The 17,764-nt window shown below is 35.4% G+C and overlaps 3 protein-coding genes across 4 annotated transcripts; all 3 read right to left on the minus strand.

Annotated features, from left to right (window-relative positions):
* Positions 1-1,155: 1,155 nt before the first annotated feature.
* LOC103337019 (transcription factor IIIB) lies at positions 1,156-5,203 on the minus strand. Of its 2 annotated transcripts, none has more exons than XM_089041992.1 (5): positions 5,036-5,203; positions 4,661-4,837; positions 2,951-3,061; positions 2,252-2,493; positions 1,156-1,614 (listed from the first exon to the last, which is right to left on the minus strand). In XM_089041992.1, exons 2-4 carry the CDS (start codon positions 4,775-4,777, stop codon positions 2,260-2,262), a joined length of 462 nt encoding a protein of 153 aa, XP_088898118.1. In that variant the 5' UTR covers positions 4,778-4,837; positions 5,036-5,203; the 3' UTR covers positions 1,156-1,614; positions 2,252-2,259. The 2 variants fall into 2 exon arrangements, with proteins under 2 accessions (XP_088898118.1, XP_008238377.1); XM_008240155.3 differs by having other exon boundaries at positions 1,156-1,622; positions 5,036-5,201.
* A 935-nt stretch (positions 5,204-6,138) lies between these two features.
* Positions 6,139-9,120, minus strand: LOC103337020 (bax inhibitor 1). Its single transcript, XM_008240158.2, has 6 exons — positions 8,839-9,120; positions 7,554-7,697; positions 7,349-7,440; positions 6,874-7,060; positions 6,587-6,742; positions 6,139-6,454 (listed from the first exon to the last, which is right to left on the minus strand). Exons 1-6 carry the CDS (start codon positions 8,953-8,955, stop codon positions 6,404-6,406), a joined length of 747 nt encoding a protein of 248 aa, XP_008238380.2. The 5' UTR covers positions 8,956-9,120; the 3' UTR covers positions 6,139-6,403.
* A 2,195-nt stretch (positions 9,121-11,315) lies between these two features.
* Positions 11,316-17,290, minus strand: LOC103337095 (Protein kinase superfamily protein). Its single transcript, XM_089042003.1, has 15 exons — positions 16,808-17,290; positions 16,662-16,711; positions 15,497-16,261; positions 15,329-15,395; positions 15,176-15,238; positions 14,694-14,757; positions 14,510-14,603; positions 14,345-14,428; positions 14,171-14,260; positions 14,019-14,046; positions 13,162-13,686; positions 12,993-13,054; positions 12,477-12,586; positions 12,295-12,382; positions 11,316-11,814 (listed from the first exon to the last, which is right to left on the minus strand). The coding sequence occupies exons 1-15, from the start codon at positions 17,190-17,192 to the stop codon at positions 11,578-11,580; spliced, it is 2,712 nt and encodes a 903-aa protein (XP_088898129.1). The 5' UTR covers positions 17,193-17,290; the 3' UTR covers positions 11,316-11,577.
* Between the last annotated feature and the right edge of the window lie 474 nt (positions 17,291-17,764).

The following is a 17,764-nucleotide window of genomic DNA, read 5'->3' on the forward strand; positions in this document are numbered from 1 at the left end:
AAAGCTCCTAAGCATGAGCTATTCTTTATTTTCAGTACTACGCAAAAATATAAACAATTACAAATGGATATATTTGTAATTTTCTTAATCCAAAAAAAAAAAAAAAGGGTTGGTTGTAACTTGTAAACTATATGGTATGTGTGGCACTAATCACCAAGTAATATTAGTTAAACCCAAATGTTGTCAAAGGAAAAAACTTCAAATTAATATGAGGGACCCCATCTGCTTATTTGAATGGCATTTGGGATGGATCCAATCCAACACCCAATAGGATAAAAACATGATGATGATGTACCCCTTCACTTACATGTTGGACAAAGTCCAGTGAAGAGACTCCATCAAATTCAATTGATAAGACTTCTCCTGGATACTTAGTGCAGGGGATGTAATTATTATTTTATCTTACTTTTGAAAGATGAAATACATATTGAATAATTAAATTGCTTCTGGAGTTGGCCTTTTGTGTTGAATGTGGATAATCTTTACATAAATTAAATTGACTTTATCAATTATGATGATGGTGCACAGTAGCACCAAGGCCAACAATACCAAATAAAGTTTGGTAAATAGCCTTGGTCTTCGTTCTTTGAAAGAGTCTTGACTCAGTGAAAAAGCGTCTTTAACTTAATGGAGAACTTAATGAAAAAACGTCTTAACTTACAGATCAATTGTCTCAGTTTGAACTTTTATGAAATCTTTTGTAATGTGTAGGTGATAAACCCCTCTCCCGCTATCACTTGTATTCAAAAAAGAAATATAGTACTTTGCCAGTAAGGGAAAAATAATAATCTTCGACATTATTAACTGGAGGTCTCTATTAACTGTGAGCTTAGCAGAAGGTGGTCGACAAAATATGTATAACAGGGCCTTGGAGCTTTCATAGTGGTGGACAAAATATGTATACGAATAATTTTTGGTTTGTTACGCCATCTCCAGTAATGGAGAGCTAAACATAGTCCACCCACAAAATATAACTCACTATTTATAGTTTTTTAAGAAATAGTAATGGGCAACATTTTTATCGTCTCCAACAGTAGAGGGCTAAATCGTAGCTCTCTCAATATTTTATTAATTTGTAGTATATTCTTTAAATATATTGGTTAATTTAATTAACAAATAAACATCAACCCAAAAACAATAACTAAAACATTAATCTAAAAACAACAACTAAAACATTAATTTAAAAACAAGAACAATACATTTATTTAAATAAAAAAACAAAAAAAAAAACAAAAAAAGGATGAAAAGGAAGCATGAAAAGAACGTAGAAAATTAAATTAAATTTAGGATTTTTTGGAAGAACAAAAAAGCTAGAGCTTGTTGGAGATAGCTTCTATGGTAAGGGCTTTATTTATGGCCCTTAGGTATGATCCTATCTCTTAACTGTTGAATCAGGCTAACTAATTTGATCCAACGATTAAGAGATAGGGCCTCATCTAAGGCCATATATAAGGCCCTCTCACTATAGAATTCTTGTACGTTGGGCATGAGCATATGTGTAGTGGGTCTTGGAAGAAAACACCAAGGCTCTGTTTTGCCTATAAAGCTGCAAACTCCAGCAGAGCCCGTTTCCCTGTTGGTTCAACGCAGCTCACCAACCCCTGCCTTAGTTGACTTTTGTCCTTTCAAAATGAAGGTTGAGTAGAAAACATGTGAGCCCAAATAGAAAGAAGAAAATGGACAATGTATTGGAACCACAGCTTACATTCACCCAAACCAAGGTAAATTCCTTTGTTTTTTGTTTTTTTTTGGACAGAATGATACTTCATTAAAAGACCCAAAGCACAGGTCAAGCAGAAAATACAGAAGCAACAATAAACAGGAAGATTACAAAACACCCTCAGCTTAGTGGAATAAGAAGCAACTCTTCCAAACAAACAAATTACAAAACAGGCAAATTCCTTCATTCATTTATAGTTATGTCAACAATGCACATCGTTAGGGCCAACACAAAGACAAGGCAAGGTAAGGTAAGATAAGTGCTCGTAAAATGTGGCGGGGCGAAGTAAACAATCAAATACTTCATAGCCAAGTCAATGCAGTAGAACTTGTAGTACACTAAAGGCGAAGTAAACAATCAAATACTTCATAGCCAATTCAATGCAGTAGAACTTGTAGTACACTAAGCACTTCTTTTTATATTCATATCAAAGCACGGTTAATGAAACAGCCAAAACTGATAATGCTCTTACAGGAATAATCCAGGAATAATCCTAAAGCTACATTATTACTTATTAAAAAATCATCTCACCTAAGCTTTCATGGGGGCGGTGGCAGATGTTGGGTCTTGGGTCTTGAGTCTTGGTTCTTCTGGTTTGTTTCCAAATTTTGTGCTGCTGCTGTTTTCTCCGCTTCAGCTTTCTCAAGCAAAGCCTGTTGATGCATGGCTTTCATCATCTCCTTCATTGTCCTCTCCTCTCCTTCAAGTTGTGTTTTCATTATCATCTCAGCCTCTTTGTCAATCGGCTTGAAGTACTCGTCAATAGCAGCTTCCTTCATGTAAAGAAACTTTGATACATTAGTAAATACAAAGACATAAAAATAAATTAAATTGACACAACACAACAATTCATATTGCAGCCATTAGTCTGATTAAACTAAACAGTAAGGGCAATATGGGGCACTTTTATTTTTTTTGATACCGTGTGATATTTCTGTGAATATTCATTCATTTGTTTGACACTTGTTATTCTTGGTGTTAGAAATTTTCAGCAGGTTTAATTCTTTCCTTGTAGAAAGGTGGTAAAAATGCCAGATAGATGCAGTTGGCTGGTTGAGTAATCCTCAAATTTGAAAATGGATATGTGTCGTTATCATGAGAGAGAGAGAGAGAGAGAGAGAGAGAGAGAGAGAGAGAGCATATATCCCAAAACTCCCACTTATGCTAATTTGAATCACAGTAAGTAAAATTTTTGAAGTTCTACTTATTGAGCACCACAATAAAACCCACCGTTTCTTCCAGCTTCCTATTTAAAGTTTTCATCTCCTCAACCATACGACGAACCTCCGACAAAATTGTTTGCTCAGGGATCTTTCTTATGGCTAACTTCCGCTCATTTGCCTGGAGAGAGAGAGAGAGAGAGAGAGAGAGAGTCAATCACTTTTAATAAAGGAAATGGGAAAAAGAAACCAGTACTCAAAGTATTAAGGCAAGGAATACCACAGATCATGTGTAAATCCTGTTAACTATAGGTAGTGAATTGGTAAAACCGAATAAGATAAAAGCAACTTGCCAGAGAAATGAAGATACGAATCAAAGTCAGTATCCATTACCAGCTATTTCAAGCTTATCAATGTAAGACATCCAAATATAAGCTACTGCATGCTGCTTTTGCATCTATTGCATGTATTTGAAAGCTCAAAAAGAAAAGAAAAATCATTCTGTTGCTGAAAGTAATCAAGTTGCCTTTGAATAATTGATGAGACAAACACTTTCTTCAATTGCATTCCAACTTACTCAGAATCATTCAACATGAAAGAGTTGGATTTTCCTAGTTGGTGTACAGAATAGTGTTCCATTTGCTCCTCTATGATTAAAATCCCCCTCATTATGCTGTAACATTTTCTTACACCAAGACGCAGACAGTAGAGAAGGCAACTAGAGAGTTAAAAAAAGGAAGCAGGATCAATGAGTCAAGGGAGCAGTTTATACAATTAAACAAATTCTGATAGAAACATTTTGGGGTGAATTTTTCTTGTCTGTCTCTCACCCCATCCTTCTGATGGCAACATTGAGGACATACAAGCCCTTGGAGAAGTTCTCAGGGTTCGTGAAAGTACTTGAACAAGGCAAGCCTATGATGCGATTCCCATATGAAATAATGCCTATGCATTTTCACTTTCGTCATTAACCTCTACATTTAAGAGTTCTTTGACACCGCTAAAGTTAGTCTATCTTATTAAACACTGTCCAGAATAAGAAGCCAAGAACACTCCCTGCCGCGCCAACCCCCTTAAAAGCACTAATAGTAAACTAATACAAAAAAATGGTGGCACTATTTCAGAAAATAAAGAAGTTTAAATGAAGAAAACCACATCACGCATGCATTCCCATGATATAACAAGATAACAGCAGGTACATAAAAAATCTGGCATGTCACCATCTACACTTGTCCAACACAGTTTTGAATACGTACGAAATGCATCTGCAATAATTGTCTCAAGAAATGATCACTGTATTGGGTGCATCAAATATAGAACTGATCTAATAAGGACCTATGCTTAAGGCCTAAGGTAAGTACGTGACTGTCAGCCATTTACAGACGGCTGAGATGCATGCTCATTCCATTATCTGGTTGCCAAAAAAGAAAAATAAAAGATCAGGCAAATGCCCATTCTCCAAAATGATAAAACCAATTCCACTCCCTACCAACTTTCAACTCTTCCTGCTCTATCCTCTCACTCTCTCCACATTCCATTCTTATTTTAAGCGATCATCAACAATACTAAAAACAGAAGCGAACAATACGAACTTTAACTAAAATTTGCACAAAGATTAACATCGTCATTCATCTCAGGCTAACACTGTGTCCATCATTTCATGCCACTATTGAACAAAAACTGCATTTCTCCAAAAGCACCTAACTTTTGACTAACAAGAGCAACAAAATATTAAAACGATGAACTTTAAAAAGAGAAATAGGAAAAAGAAAAGGCTAACCTCTTTCAGACGCTTTTCAACCTCCAACCGAAACGATCGGATTCTCCGTTCTTCGTAGCCCGAAAGAACCCTCGCATAGAATAGAGCTTTCCTTCCAAATTCAATCAGCTTGTTCATTCTTTCTCACGTTCTCATCCACCTTGAAACGCTTCGATTTCAGCTAAAACGCTCCGTTTTCTACCAAATCAGATTATAGTATTCTCAGCAGCCAACCGAGGATAAATTGAGAATTAGAAAAGTACTTTTCGAATCAGAGAAAACACAAAAACAGGCTTGGAAATTCAATTGGACAACTAGAACTTAAAACCCTGGAATTCCGATCCCTAAGAAGTAAGGAGTGTGTGCGAGAGTGAGTGTGGCGTGAAGTTTTCTTACCTCTACACGCGGGAACAATCAACAATGGCTTGCTTCGATGGAAATGTTGGCTGCTTGAGCCGGTTGGGGCTGGGATTGACAGTGAACCGAGTGGGGCTTTGTTTGGCCGTCTATGGAAAGATGTTCTGCTGTGGATTGTATCACGTATCAGCGCTATGCAGATCGGGGTTGGGTAGGCATGTATATCCAAACAACTCCTTTTAATTTTCGGGAGTTTTCATTTTAATAGATTGGTCATATTTTGAAGGCAAAACTTATTATAGTTTGTTTTTTTTCCAAATTATTCATTAGTTTACTAATCTATTAGTCTCTCCGCAAGTGATTTCGTGCCTACAAATGGCTTTTTTTAAAAAAATTTAAATTTATTTTAGAATTAAAAAAAAAATATGTAATTATGTTCAATAAAAATAAGATTCATTAAATGAATTTTCTTTTAATTTTAATTTTTTTAATATGAAAAAGCTGTGAGAGGCTTTTAAAAATAATAATAATTTATTTTAGAATTAAAAAAGAGAATGAGTAGTTGTGTTTTTATAAAAATAAAATCCTTGATTTGATTTTTCCTTTTAATTTTAATTTTTTTAAAATATAAAAAAATATATAAAATTATTATATTATTCTCATTTAATTAATAATTTCAATTCTTAATATTTACATTAATTAAGAATATTTTCTAATATTTTAAATGTTTTATCATTTTTAACTTTTGCTTATTTAATAATTATTCCCATTTTTACCTTTTATTAACAAATGATAATTAACAAAAGATCCAATAATATAGTAATTGCTCTAATGTGATTTAGAGCAATTGCACTCTCCAGTCCAACTTAAGTAACCCAATGTAGCCCATCTCATTACAAAAAGTCCTCAAATAGAAAACAAAAACTAATGGTAGTCAATGAAATTTTGTAAGTTCTAATATTTAATAATTAAGTAAAGGCATATTCCCTCCATTTATATTGAAGATTATTTTATTGAGCTGTATCTTTTCTTTTGGGTCAGAATTTTATTGAGCTGTATATTACCATATCATTTGGTAAATAAGTTCCTAATCCCGTTGCATGAATTTCTTCTCCGGAAATGGGAGATAGCAAAAGTAAAAATAGGAAAAGAAAGACAAGAAAATGTCATCCAAATTCCAAAACATGTTTTCAAAGTAACATATCAACAAGAACTAGACAACACTATCAGTCTACTACCACCTCCCACAAAAGAGTAGGGGGAATATATCTCAAAACAGTTTGTTTTAAAGGTCAGATATGGAAAACTCTATAGACAAAGTGATTTGATTTTTTTTGCATTGCATTCATTGCGTTGTTACTGGAGGAGAAGATGGATCAACCCTTTTCATCATTGGCCTGCAAATGCTCAATCCCTCCTCTTCTTCTTCTTCTCATTCTTCTCAAGTGAGTTCTTCAACTGCATAAAACAAAGAAAATTTAGCATCTCAGAAGCAACAGTCTAGTCTAATATATGATTACGAACAAGTCTGGTCTAATATATGATTACGAACAAGAAGTCCAGGCTAATAAAACACTTAGGAAAACTTACCATGATGATGAGTACGCGCACAAAAACAGCAATGAAGTCACTGAAAAGGGTCATGGCATGCTTCACATAGTCCAGGTCACCATTGTGTGCCTTCTCAATCATTTCTTGCGTGTCAACTACCATGTACCCCACGAAAATCAGAAGCCCGAAGTACAACTGCAATTCAATGAAACACAACAGCCTAAGTTAAAATGCAAATAGCTCCCCTCATTTCAGCTTTAACGAACCAGAGTAAAAGATGACATTGCCATTTTGTTCCTATTACTAACTGATAAATAATTCCTCACCTCAAACTTATACATAGCTGCTGAACCCCCAAAGATAGAAGAAGCAAATTGCAACCAGAGTAGCATGGACAGTCCAGAAGAAACCAAGCCCCCCAGGTAAAGGTATTCTCTGCGCTTTGCCAACATGGCTGCTGCTGAGAAACAACCAAAGGCCAGAGCAGTTCCCCCAAATGCACTGATCAGGACACTGGCCCAAAGGGAAAAAAAAAAGAAAAAGAAAAGAAAAAGTCAGCATGCTGTTCAAGTCTAATTGGCCAAACAGAGAACACAATGCATTCCCTGGAGGGGAAAAGGAAGCAGTTATGAAACCTAAACATGTTATTGCAAATCACTTAAGGTATATAAATACATATACCGCACATGACGGGAAAAGAAGGAACTGCTGCAGTTGAAAGAGACCTAAGTTCCATAATTTATCGTGTAGTCTCATGTTTACTGAACTTGAAAGCTAACACTTAATAACAGGAATATGTACCTTGGATTAATCGAAATGGCCAGATCAATCAAAGGACCAAGAGTAGCTCCCTCAAGGAGACCAGCAGCCATAAGTAGAGAAACCCTCTTTTTCTGCTCAACAAATACACAACAATTCAATACAGGAAAATACATTACAACAGCTGGGACAACACAACATACATATGGGTGCATAATCTAAAGAATGATCTTTCAATAAACTCTACCTCTTCATAATGAGGGGTGGCGAGTACCCAGATCATACATCCTAAGCAGCCAAGTAAAGTTACAAGGCCTCCAATGTTCCATAGGATATGCAGGTAAGCTCCAGCAGCTGAAGCGATGAGAGTACAGCATAAGGTGAGGTAGACCTGCAAAATTAAGAAATTAAACAGTAAATCAATCGTCACAGAACCCTTAGTTTGAACCCGGAAATCACATGAGCCAACCCACAACTACATCAATCGAGGTTCAACCAAGATTAAGCAAAAACATAACAAGAACAAACCACTCAACCAGAAAATTCAGCAAAGAAAGTTAAATTAAGAAAAAAGATATAGAAATTCACACTTCTTACTCTGTTATCCGAGTAGCCAATGAAATCAAAAAAGCCAAGAAAAGAGAGACGGGAGATAGAAACAAGAAAGACGAGAGAGAGGTGTTCTTTCTGATTTATCGTCCATCTCCTCCATCTCTTCTCCGTAAATTTTTTAATTCCCCTCTTTCTTTAAATTAAAAAGGAAAAAAATTACAAACAGACTATGACAACATTCACTAATTGCAACAACACCACAACAGCATATGAATCTATCCATTTCTCTTCCTTTCTTTTGATTTTCTTTTTTTTAAACATCAAAATTCTCGGTAACCAAAACAAATGAAAATCCACTGAGAGTTTTAAGATACAGAGAATTGAACATAAACGAAGCCCTAAATATCAAAACCAATACATCCAGCACGATTTTTTTGGCAAAAAAATTATCATCAAGAAAAACGAAACGAAGGCGGACAAAAACCCGAGCAACTCTCACACCTTGCGAAATACGTTAATTACTCAGTCTAATACACAAAACGGGCAAGAAATTGATCAAAATGAACAAGATCATAAGCAAATTCTCTCTTCTTCCTAAATTTTCCCGGTAGCCAAACAAAGCCTAAAACGATAGTACAATTCACTTCCGAGGAATAGTGTTCGCGAAATACGTAAATTGCCGAGCATAATACACAAAACAGACAAGAAAATGATCAAAATGAACAAAATCAGAATCAAATTCTCTCTTCTTCCTAAATTTTCCCGCTAACCAAACAAAGCCTAAAACGAGAGTAAAATTCACTTCCGAGAAATAATGTTCGCGAAATACGTAAATTGCCGAGTAGAATACACAAAACAGACAAGAAAATGATCAAAATGAACAAAATCTTAATAAAATTCTCTATTCATCCTAAATTTTCCCGGTAACCAAACAAAGCCTAAAACGAGAGTGAAATTCACTTCCGAGAACGAGCGTTCACCAGCTTGAGATGATTCTGAACAACAGGAGAGATCTGACGGAAGTTCTTGAGAGACTCGAAGTTCCAGCGGTTTCTTGAAGACGTTTGGGAATCGAAGAATGATGTGAACGCGTCCATATTGCTTCGTTACAAGAAAATGCGAGAGAATTTGCTGAGAAAGTGAAAACTGAAAAGGGGTTGTGAGGTGGGATCTGGAATTTATAGGGGCCGAAGGTCTTCGGTTTCGTGGAAACTTCTAGCTGTTTTATGATTTTTTTTTTTTTGGGGTCAAGAAGCTGTTTTGTGATTTTATTACCGAAATGAGACTAATTAATGGAGAATGGACTCATTTACCTTTTTACCCTTGTGGTATTGTGATGAGATCCAGAAACTTTTGCCCCGGAGTCGGATCCGAAAACTTGGCGACTCTTTGCAATGTAGTTTTTTTTTCCTTAATTTTAATTTTAACTTTAAAATAAAGAATTAAAGAGATATTAATTTGTGTTTAATTTCTCAATCCATATACTTAGATATGATTTTTTTTTTCAAGGAAGTCTCGACGGTATATGGGAGAACTTTATTAATCAATAACTAACAAAATAAAGGAGAGGATTTAAAGCCTGACTCCTATTATAAGCATCTAAGAAAAGTGCATCTAGTATAATATCTGATGATTCCTTAAATCACTCTACTTATACTTGATACGATTTATAATCATAATTTATTTGTATTAGTATTATGCACAAAATTTGAGTTTAAATGATGTAGCATGTGCACATCATGAATATTTAATAAATCAATTTTTAGTTTGGATTATGATTATTTAATTAATTTATTTTAGGAGAAAAATAAAATAAAAAACTTTGCAGCTTTAGTTTTCATAAAATAAAAACCTCGCAACTAGCTCTAAACTGTCAAACTTATCGTCATCCAATCATATTTTTTATTTATAACATTGTGTGTTTACGTTAATGATCATTACTATGCAGAGATCAAAATGTGTCAATAACACTTCATCCAAGCACCATATAACAATTTTTTTCTTATAAAAACATAAAATAATATCATGTTAACATCACCTTAATTTTGGCATTTTCTTAACGTTTTCATTGCACATATCTTATTGATTACATTATATTATATAAAATTTGTGTTCTTTTATGACTTTAAGAAATGGAATAAAGTATATACTTTTCTTTTTGTTTTCAAGTAATAAAGATGGGGAATTTTAAGGAGGCCAGTAATATGTTGTATTTTAATATTTTCGAAAAGATCATTTAGGATAGTGACAAGAACCATGGGTTTGGGTTTTCGGGTCAGGTGAATGCCATCTTAGCAATTACATGCCTCATATAGGGGCATTTAGGGAAATAAGAACAGATGGTTCTGGAGGGTTCTCGTTTGGCGGTTGACTGATTTTTAGGCAACTTGAATTGATATCGCTTTCTCACTAAGCAAAATTATCAAACAAACAATTGGAAAATTCTACTGTAATCCAAAAGCCCCCGTGAAAGGGTACACAAGCTGACACGTCCTCTCGCCAATTAAACCTTGCCGCATCAGCAACTTGACATGTATTGTTCTCATTTGTCCAAGTTCATGTTCAATTTCGTTTGTTTTTTTCATTTTTATTTTCTTTACCATAAAACAAATATCTATAGAAACCAAAAAAAAAAAAAAAAAAAAAAGAAGAAGTAAACTCTGCCTTTTCTAAAAACAAAGTGACGATGTTTGACGTCTCAAAAATTCCGTTAGTTGTTGACATGGCTCTTATGTGGCAAAAAAAATTAGAGGAGTTACGAAGAAGTTACACAATTGATTTTGACAAAGTTATTGACGGACTTAATAATGGGGATCTAAGTTATGATAAAAAAAACTATATGAAGGAAACAAAGTGGATTACAACTTTCGGAGGACAATGTAAGAAACATGTTATGAAACTAGTATAATTAATTCTTGTTTTCTTATGGAACTCTGACCCCATATTCCCCTTATTTAAGAAAAAAAAAATTTCAATGTAAAATATTAATATTAAAACTTAAAAATTTTAAAAATGAAAAGATATTTAATCATATACCAATTCTTAGCACTAATATCATAGATAAACCCTACACCATTTAATTTTTATAAACAAACCAAAAAAAAAAAAAACTTAAAAAATGACAGTTTACCCTATTAAATTTAATTTTGATTATTAAATTACTTTGATGCTCTATTGAGTGTTTTGGGCCTTTTTATGAGGTTTTAGGGTTGGGTTTGTTTCAAAAAATCAATGGCAATTTTGTAATTTAAAAAAAATTAAAAGCTTTTTTGTTATGTTGTAAATGAGCTTTAGGTGTGTTTCTAAAATCTATTTTATTTATGGTTTTATTTATTTATTTATAATTTGGCTCCTATATTAGGTATAATAATGAATCTCCCAAAAAAAAGGAAACAAGAGTCTATGTCCAACAATAATTATCTATGAATACGAATAGGGAAAAAAAAAAAAAAACCTATTTCATGTACATAATTTTCTGATTTTTATATTATAGAATCCAAATGGGTATGTTTTAGAAGGTATAGAAAGAATAAAGTAAAAGTGCACCAGACAACAAGGCTGCAACTATACAACATTTTTAATCAGTGCAAATTAACAAAGACATTAGGAGCGGGAGATTATGGTACAACTTTGTCTAAAAGGCTAAAACCCTAATGAGATTTATTAGCCCTAATGATGTTTTATCCATGTGAAAGAGGAACCTTTTCTTGAGTTCCAAGTTATAACACCTGCCTCTGGAGCCTTTGCTTTCTCAGCACTTCATGGCATGGGGCAAAAAATTCATGTCTAAGGGCTTCCTCTGCACTTACCCTAACCCTAGGGTTCACTGTCAAGCATTTATCCACTAGATCGAAAAGGGGTCTAGGGATTTCCTTAAAGAAGTCTGGTCTCTTTGTGCTCCTTCTACACCAATCCTGTAGTTTAATAGATGGCAAAGACTCTGTACTATAGAGGTCCTGTGACAACATAATACCTCACAATTCAATCTATGTGCATATTAAAATATCATGGCCAAATTGCACGAATCATTCGTGTGGTGTGGGTCATATGTCAATGTTATTCTTGTGGTGGAAATTTTTCAATAATATTCTTAAGGTTGAGCCCGTTACCAGTCTCAGTCCAATTCAAAATTTCCATCCAATTGTGCGTATTTTACCTCAAATGCTTGGGTAAAAAAGTCCTTTCAAGAAATGGACACCCATTTTTTTACCCTTAAGTCAAGCTTGAAACGACCTTTTTATCCTTACACGCGACAGGCACATCGGTAAAATTAGACGGATATTTCGATTTGGACCTTGGTAACAAGTTTAAGCACAAGGATATTATTCAAAGTTTTCTCATCACATGAGTAACATTGAAGTGGACCTACACAAGGATGATTCGTGCAATTTAGCCAAATATCATTTACTAGATCAAAGTTATGGAATGATCAATACCGCTGGAAATGAAGATTCACGGTCGTGTAGCTTGGCAACTTCCCATAATTCTTCACTGCCCCTCAACTTTGCTATGTCCTTTATGTTCCTGATAATGACCATATGGTTGGCAAGACGAAATGTGAGAATAAAGAATCTGAAGAGTAAACATAAACCTTTTGGATCAAAGCAAGGATATTTACTGTTCAGGATCTCCAAAAAAGGGTGTTCTGCCAATTATTAAGTAGAGTAATGTGACCCCAACAGACCAGATATCAACCTTGGGGCCTTGATGTGGGGATCTCAAGAGAACCTGCATAGACCACACATCCAAACAAAGGATCATGACCAAATATAAAAATATGAGTCAAGAAACGAAGAACATAATACATGCTATAATGTTAGGAGTGAACTTAAAAGACTAATTTCTGTGCTTGGCTGCAACAATCTTCAGAAAGTTTTAACTTTGAGTTACATGAATAATGATATTTTGCAAGCAACAAACTGCATCTCTCTTTAATCCTCAGATTCTCACCATTCATGGCTGTCACACTCACAAGTAATATGTTGGTTACTACTTGGCGAATCAGTATAACTCCGATCATACAGGAAATTGAAACAACTTTATGGAGTGTAAACCAGCACCAAATTGAGATATAGGGATTAAAAGTAAGATAATTATATAAAACTAAAAGTTAACAATAGTTATGAATCCTCACCTCTGGAGCCCGGAAGCCTTTAGTTCCAGCACAAGGACCTTCTTTCTTCTGCTTTCCACCCCCTAAGATAAAAAATAAAAAATAAAAAAAAATAAAAAAATCTTGGCAAACACAAGTAAAGAAATTTGCTGGTCAAACCACATTGTCCAAATCACAAGAAGGAACAAACCTCTGTTTCTAATCAAGCCTGCACCACCTATATCATTGCCAGTTGAGTGCAGAGGCATAGGAGTGATATAGAAAAGCTTGCCATCCTCATTTCCAGGAGGGGCGGGAACCCTCTTTCTCATAGGAGCTGAAACACCTGATGCTTCATGATTTGGACTCTGCCTTGCTTCCTGTACTAGGCTGATGAGCTCTTTCCTTCCTTGGCATGGCAAAGGTTCCCTCAGCCTTTCTGCTGGAGGAGTCCTGGCACTTGTCACATCCTTTGCTGACGTTATGCCTGAGCCATCTGCACCTTGACTTTTCATAACACTCCAACTACCTGAATCATTATAGGCCTTCACTTGACTGAAAGCCTTCTTTTTCAAGTCCTTCGGACCAAAAGTGGGTTTGAGACCTTTTTTGGTCTCTCCATTGGCCTTTATTGAAGATTTAACAGTTGACATCCTAACCGTGGTTCGAGGAATAGATTTCGCATTGGTAAGTTTCTCATCAAGGCTGTTTACATCATATCCAACTTTTGATTTGCCTGTGAAATATTGGTTTCGTCATTTCCCAATCTTTTTATTTCATAATAGTAAGACCAAAAAATTCAGACAAAGCCATTTAGCATTTATAGGGAGAAACTATTATTATTGTTGTTTAATTTTTTTTTATTCTCCAAGTATATTGGTCTGCAATGAGAGAGGATTTGAACAAAGAAAGTTTACTGAAAAAAACAAAAAAATTGTACCTAGGCGAGCAATAGATTGAACTAAAATATCATGCAATACTTATTAACACTAATCAGTATCACAACAAAACCGAGGTTCAATAACTAAAATCAGAAAATCCAGTGAGACAGAAGAGATGAAAACTTACCACTTGTTCCATACTTCTGATGCAAATCCTGTCAAACATAGAAAAAAAAAACCAGTCATGGACTAACAAATTGCAATATGTTAAAAAAAAGATAAATAAATGAGTGAAACAGTCTAAAAAGAAAATAAAAAACTGGGACAAGTATAACCAACCGTGGCAAGATTGAAATCAATGAGGTAACCCTTGCTGGCCTTACAAGAGAAAAGGAAGTTACCAGGTTTAACATCTCTGTGCACTATACCCTGTGAATGTTGAAACAAATATTTTAGAACCTTTTATGAGATGCTCTTGAATCCTAATATAATATACATAGCACATAGGCCTACCTGTTTATGAAGGCTTGCCAGCGCTTTAAACAAGCAATACCCATACCATTGGAGATGAAAAACATCTATCTCTTTCTTTAAAACCTAAAGGTAAAATCAACATTAAATAAAAGGCTCAAAAGGAAGAGAAGAAAAAAGGAAGCTAGAGAAATGTCCAATAATCACCTCAGGCCTATCATGCTCAACGTGCTGCAATACAAAGCAATTTGAATTTCCATTCGTGATACAGCCTTCATATTTTATCACGAAGTTTTTGCCCCTAAATTACAAAATTCACTGGGATGTAAAATTTCACCACTTCGTGTCTCTAAAGCACAAAATTTCTTTAAGTGAAACTTAAAACACTTACCCAAACCTTTCCAGCATCCTTAACTCATTGTTAACATGATGCTTATGAGCATTAGCATGCGGGCCTGCAGAGCCGTTAAAGCAATATGAGATCAGGAACTTCATTTTGGGTTCAACTCAAAGGGGTTCGAGTAACACAATTCATAATTTACAGAGTTGCATTCTACCTAAAAATATAAGGAAACTAGTCTACGCATGTTTATATTGACAGGACAGTTTAAGCCCAAATGGTTCCCGACTTATGCCAATTAAAATATTAAGCAAAAAATTATCAATAATAAACCAAGACCTTAGTTACATTCTATCCATGACAACAAAGTTTTAGATTTTAGTTTTCGTTCATTAACTTTTTATAGGTAGAAGGTAGCACATATTTACATTGCACAGGTAAGTAGATTTGGTCATCAGAAGAGGCAACAGTCTGACCCTGACATAAAATTCTTTTATAGGACAGCTGACAAATAAAAATTATGTGTTACTTACATTTAATAGCAACCTTTGTCCCGTCATTCTTGCTTTGTGCCCTGTAAACAGTGCCATAACCTCCTACCAGTTTGGGAAACAAACAAAATCCACAATGACAAACAGGTTGATGGGGATGTGAAAAATCCAATATATAATCAAAGCTTTACATACCTGAACCTTCTTCTTCGTCTACAATGTAAGATTCAAAAATAGGAAGTTCTTTTTTCTCTGGTTGATCCTACAAAGCGTCACATGCTTAATAAATATAAGATTGTCAATTAAAGCATACTTGCACACATTGAAACTTATAGGCATTAATTATTCATATGTGTAGCATACCTTAGGAGAAATAGAGTTATGGCGTCTCTTTCTTTCATTAATATGCTTGTCATCATAATTCTGCTTTGATTTCTGTGCCATGCTGATTGGCTTTTGATATATTTTCTGGTGCTGGTTCTCTTTTGGAGTGGCAACAGCCTGATCATGCTCTAAGTAGTGTGATTGCAGTCTTGGAGCCATCTTATCCTTGTGAATGGCCTTGATTTTGGCAGAGGGCTTCAACAATTGCTTTCGAGCAGCAGAGAATTCAGTAGCCGGACATATGGTAGAGCTCTCATGTCTTGTTGTTTGATTTTTATTCGAAGGCATCATATCTTTACAATTTGCATTTTTCAGTCTGGAGTCACTTTCAGGCAGCATATCAGAAAGAGCAGTACATGGCTGAAATAAATTTCCTATTTCTCCATTACGGCTGGAAGGATCTACTAACAACTGTTCGTCCTCACCTCCCACAATTCTTTCATCTTCAACAATTCTAAGATTTGTAACTTTACATCTGCCAATAATATTCACATCCACCTCTGCTGATATATTGCTTTGTTCAACTTTCTCTAGGAAATTTGTTCCCGTGCAGTCTAACTCATGTAAGTTAGCTCCTTTGTAAAGGACCAAAGCATCGGACATGCTAATGGGATTAGCTGGTTCTGCATCAGCTTGACATGCCATTATTGTTTTGTTAACATTCGTTTGCACAATTATATTCGGTCTCATTTCATCTAACATGTTTATGTTTCTGCTGACGTAGTCAGTCATGCGGCAATGTATCTGCAAAACTGACTTGATTTAAAAGCTGTCCAGAAAAGTGATTTGTTTGGTTGCACTTCACTTATACAACACAAAAATGCTTTTGAAATGAAATAGAGAAACCTCGAGGGGGTAGTATTCAAAGAAAAGGGAATATATGAAAAATGCCAAGTGTACATTTCTAAGTCTCAGAAAACAAATAGGTATCTTAGGATGTCAAATTCCATGATCAATTTATTTTACAAACTAAATAAATGAGATAAAGGGAACCCCCAAAATTAACAGAGATCAAATTTGCTTTAAAACCTAACATTAAGTCCAACATTTCTGGTTTGAACACTAATATTGAAGAATAAAACATCAGAAAAAGCAACCAAATTTATAGAACAACAAACTCTATACAACTTTAATTCAATCATACCTTGGGAGCACTATATCCAACTGATTTCGGCGCTCCAATTTCGTCATTCACTGCAATTCATCACCACAATCACCAACCAAACAAATTAAATCCCCCAAATAAAAACAGAACCATAAAAAAAAAATTCTTTTTGAAGCAAACATTACAATTTCCAAAATCCACAATCAATCTCCGCTTGGCCAGAGGCCCGAATCCGCAATCCACAACGAACCGCTTTCGCTTCCCCAAGTAGCTTCTCAGTGCATCACCAGCACCGCCACACGAAACGGACTCGACGAAAGCTTCAAAGGAAGCCAGAGACGGCGTGACGCAGAGAGATTCCGATAAGGCGAGAGGCGAGCCGGGAACGGAGCAGAGGTATTGGACCAGGCGAGGCGACGCCGGGAACAGCGTGCATCGGGAGGCGAGCTCGGAGAGGTGAGTTGGGCGGCCTAGTGACAAGAGGAGGGCCAGGAGGTGCCAGGCCTTCTCTGAGTCGGAGATGGCTGTGGCAACGAGAGCTGAGTCGGTGGGGCGAGTCGCCATTTCCATCTCTGATGAGAATTGGATCGGAGAGAGAGATAGATAGAAGAGGGGGAAAAGAGAAGCGCCAATTTCGCACGTGTAGGGTTTGAGATTCACCTGACGAGTTCCCGCCAAATGTTTCCCCTCTCTTTTTTTCTTAAAAAAGAATTTGAAAGCATAAAATATGTGGATGAGGTTTGGGCCTGTCAAGTTCAAATGAGTTTTGCGGCCCAGGTCCAGATTCAGATGGTGAGATCTAATATATGGCCCTTAGTTGAGACCTTATTTCTAAACTATTGGATCAAACTGGTTAATCGTTGGATCAAATTAGTTAGCTTAATTCAATAATTAAGAGATAGGGTCTCATCAAGGACCATATATAAGGCCCTCGCTATAAAATTCATGTTGCTTTGATTTGAGCCTTCAAAAGGTAAGTACAACGCGTTAGCCGCTCCTGTACACATCATCGAACTCAGGCATAAAAAGATGAGCATGCTGTTTTGGTCAATTGGCTTAATCCACATCTACTAATTTAGTATAACTTTGCAGTAGTTCATGTTGTTAATCACTATAATTATTCATCGGGTACAATGATTGTT

The sequence above is a fragment of the Prunus mume genome, linkage group LG7, assembly GCF_029339155.1.
Source record: "Prunus mume cultivar Tortuosa linkage group LG7, ASM2933915v1, whole genome shotgun sequence".
In the NCBI taxonomy this organism is placed as follows: domain Eukaryota; kingdom Viridiplantae; phylum Streptophyta; class Magnoliopsida; order Rosales; family Rosaceae; genus Prunus; species Prunus mume.

Bases quoted from the DNA above. Each gene is read 5' to 3' on its own strand.
- LOC103337019 (XM_089041992.1), bottom strand. From the start codon at position 4,777: ATGAACAAGCTGATTGAATTTGGAAGGAAAGCTCTATTCTATGCGAGG. The intron at 3,062-4,660 runs GTTAGCCTTTTC...CTCTCTCTCCAG, and splicing joins TTGAAAAGCGTCTGAAAGAG to GCAAATGAGCGGAAGTTAGC. The intron at 2,494-2,950 runs GTGGGTTTTATT...CTTTACATGAAG, and splicing joins ATAGGAAGCTGGAAGAAACG to GAAGCTGCTATTGACGAGTA.
- LOC103337020 (XM_008240158.2), bottom strand. From the start codon at position 8,955: ATGGACGCGTTCACATCATTCTTCGATTCCCAAACGTCTTCAAGAAAC. The intron at 7,061-7,348 runs GTACATATTCCT...CCTTTGGGCCAG, and splicing joins GCCATTTCGATTAATCCAAG to TGTCCTGATCAGTGCATTTG. The intron at 6,743-6,873 runs GTGAGGAATTAT...ATTGAATTGCAG, and splicing joins CAGCTATGTATAAGTTTGAG to TTGTACTTCGGGCTTCTGAT.
- LOC103337095 (XM_089042003.1), bottom strand. From the start codon at position 17,192: ATGGAAATGGCGACTCGCCCCACCGACTCAGCTCTCGTTGCCACAGCC. The intron at 14,604-14,693 runs GTAAGTGTTTTA...TTTGTAATTTAG, and splicing joins AGGATGCTGGAAAGGTTTGG to GGGCAAAAACTTCGTGATAA. The intron at 11,815-12,294 runs GTATTGATCATT...ATGTTGTCACAG, and splicing joins GTGAATCTTCATTTCCAGCG to GACCTCTATAGTACAGAGTC.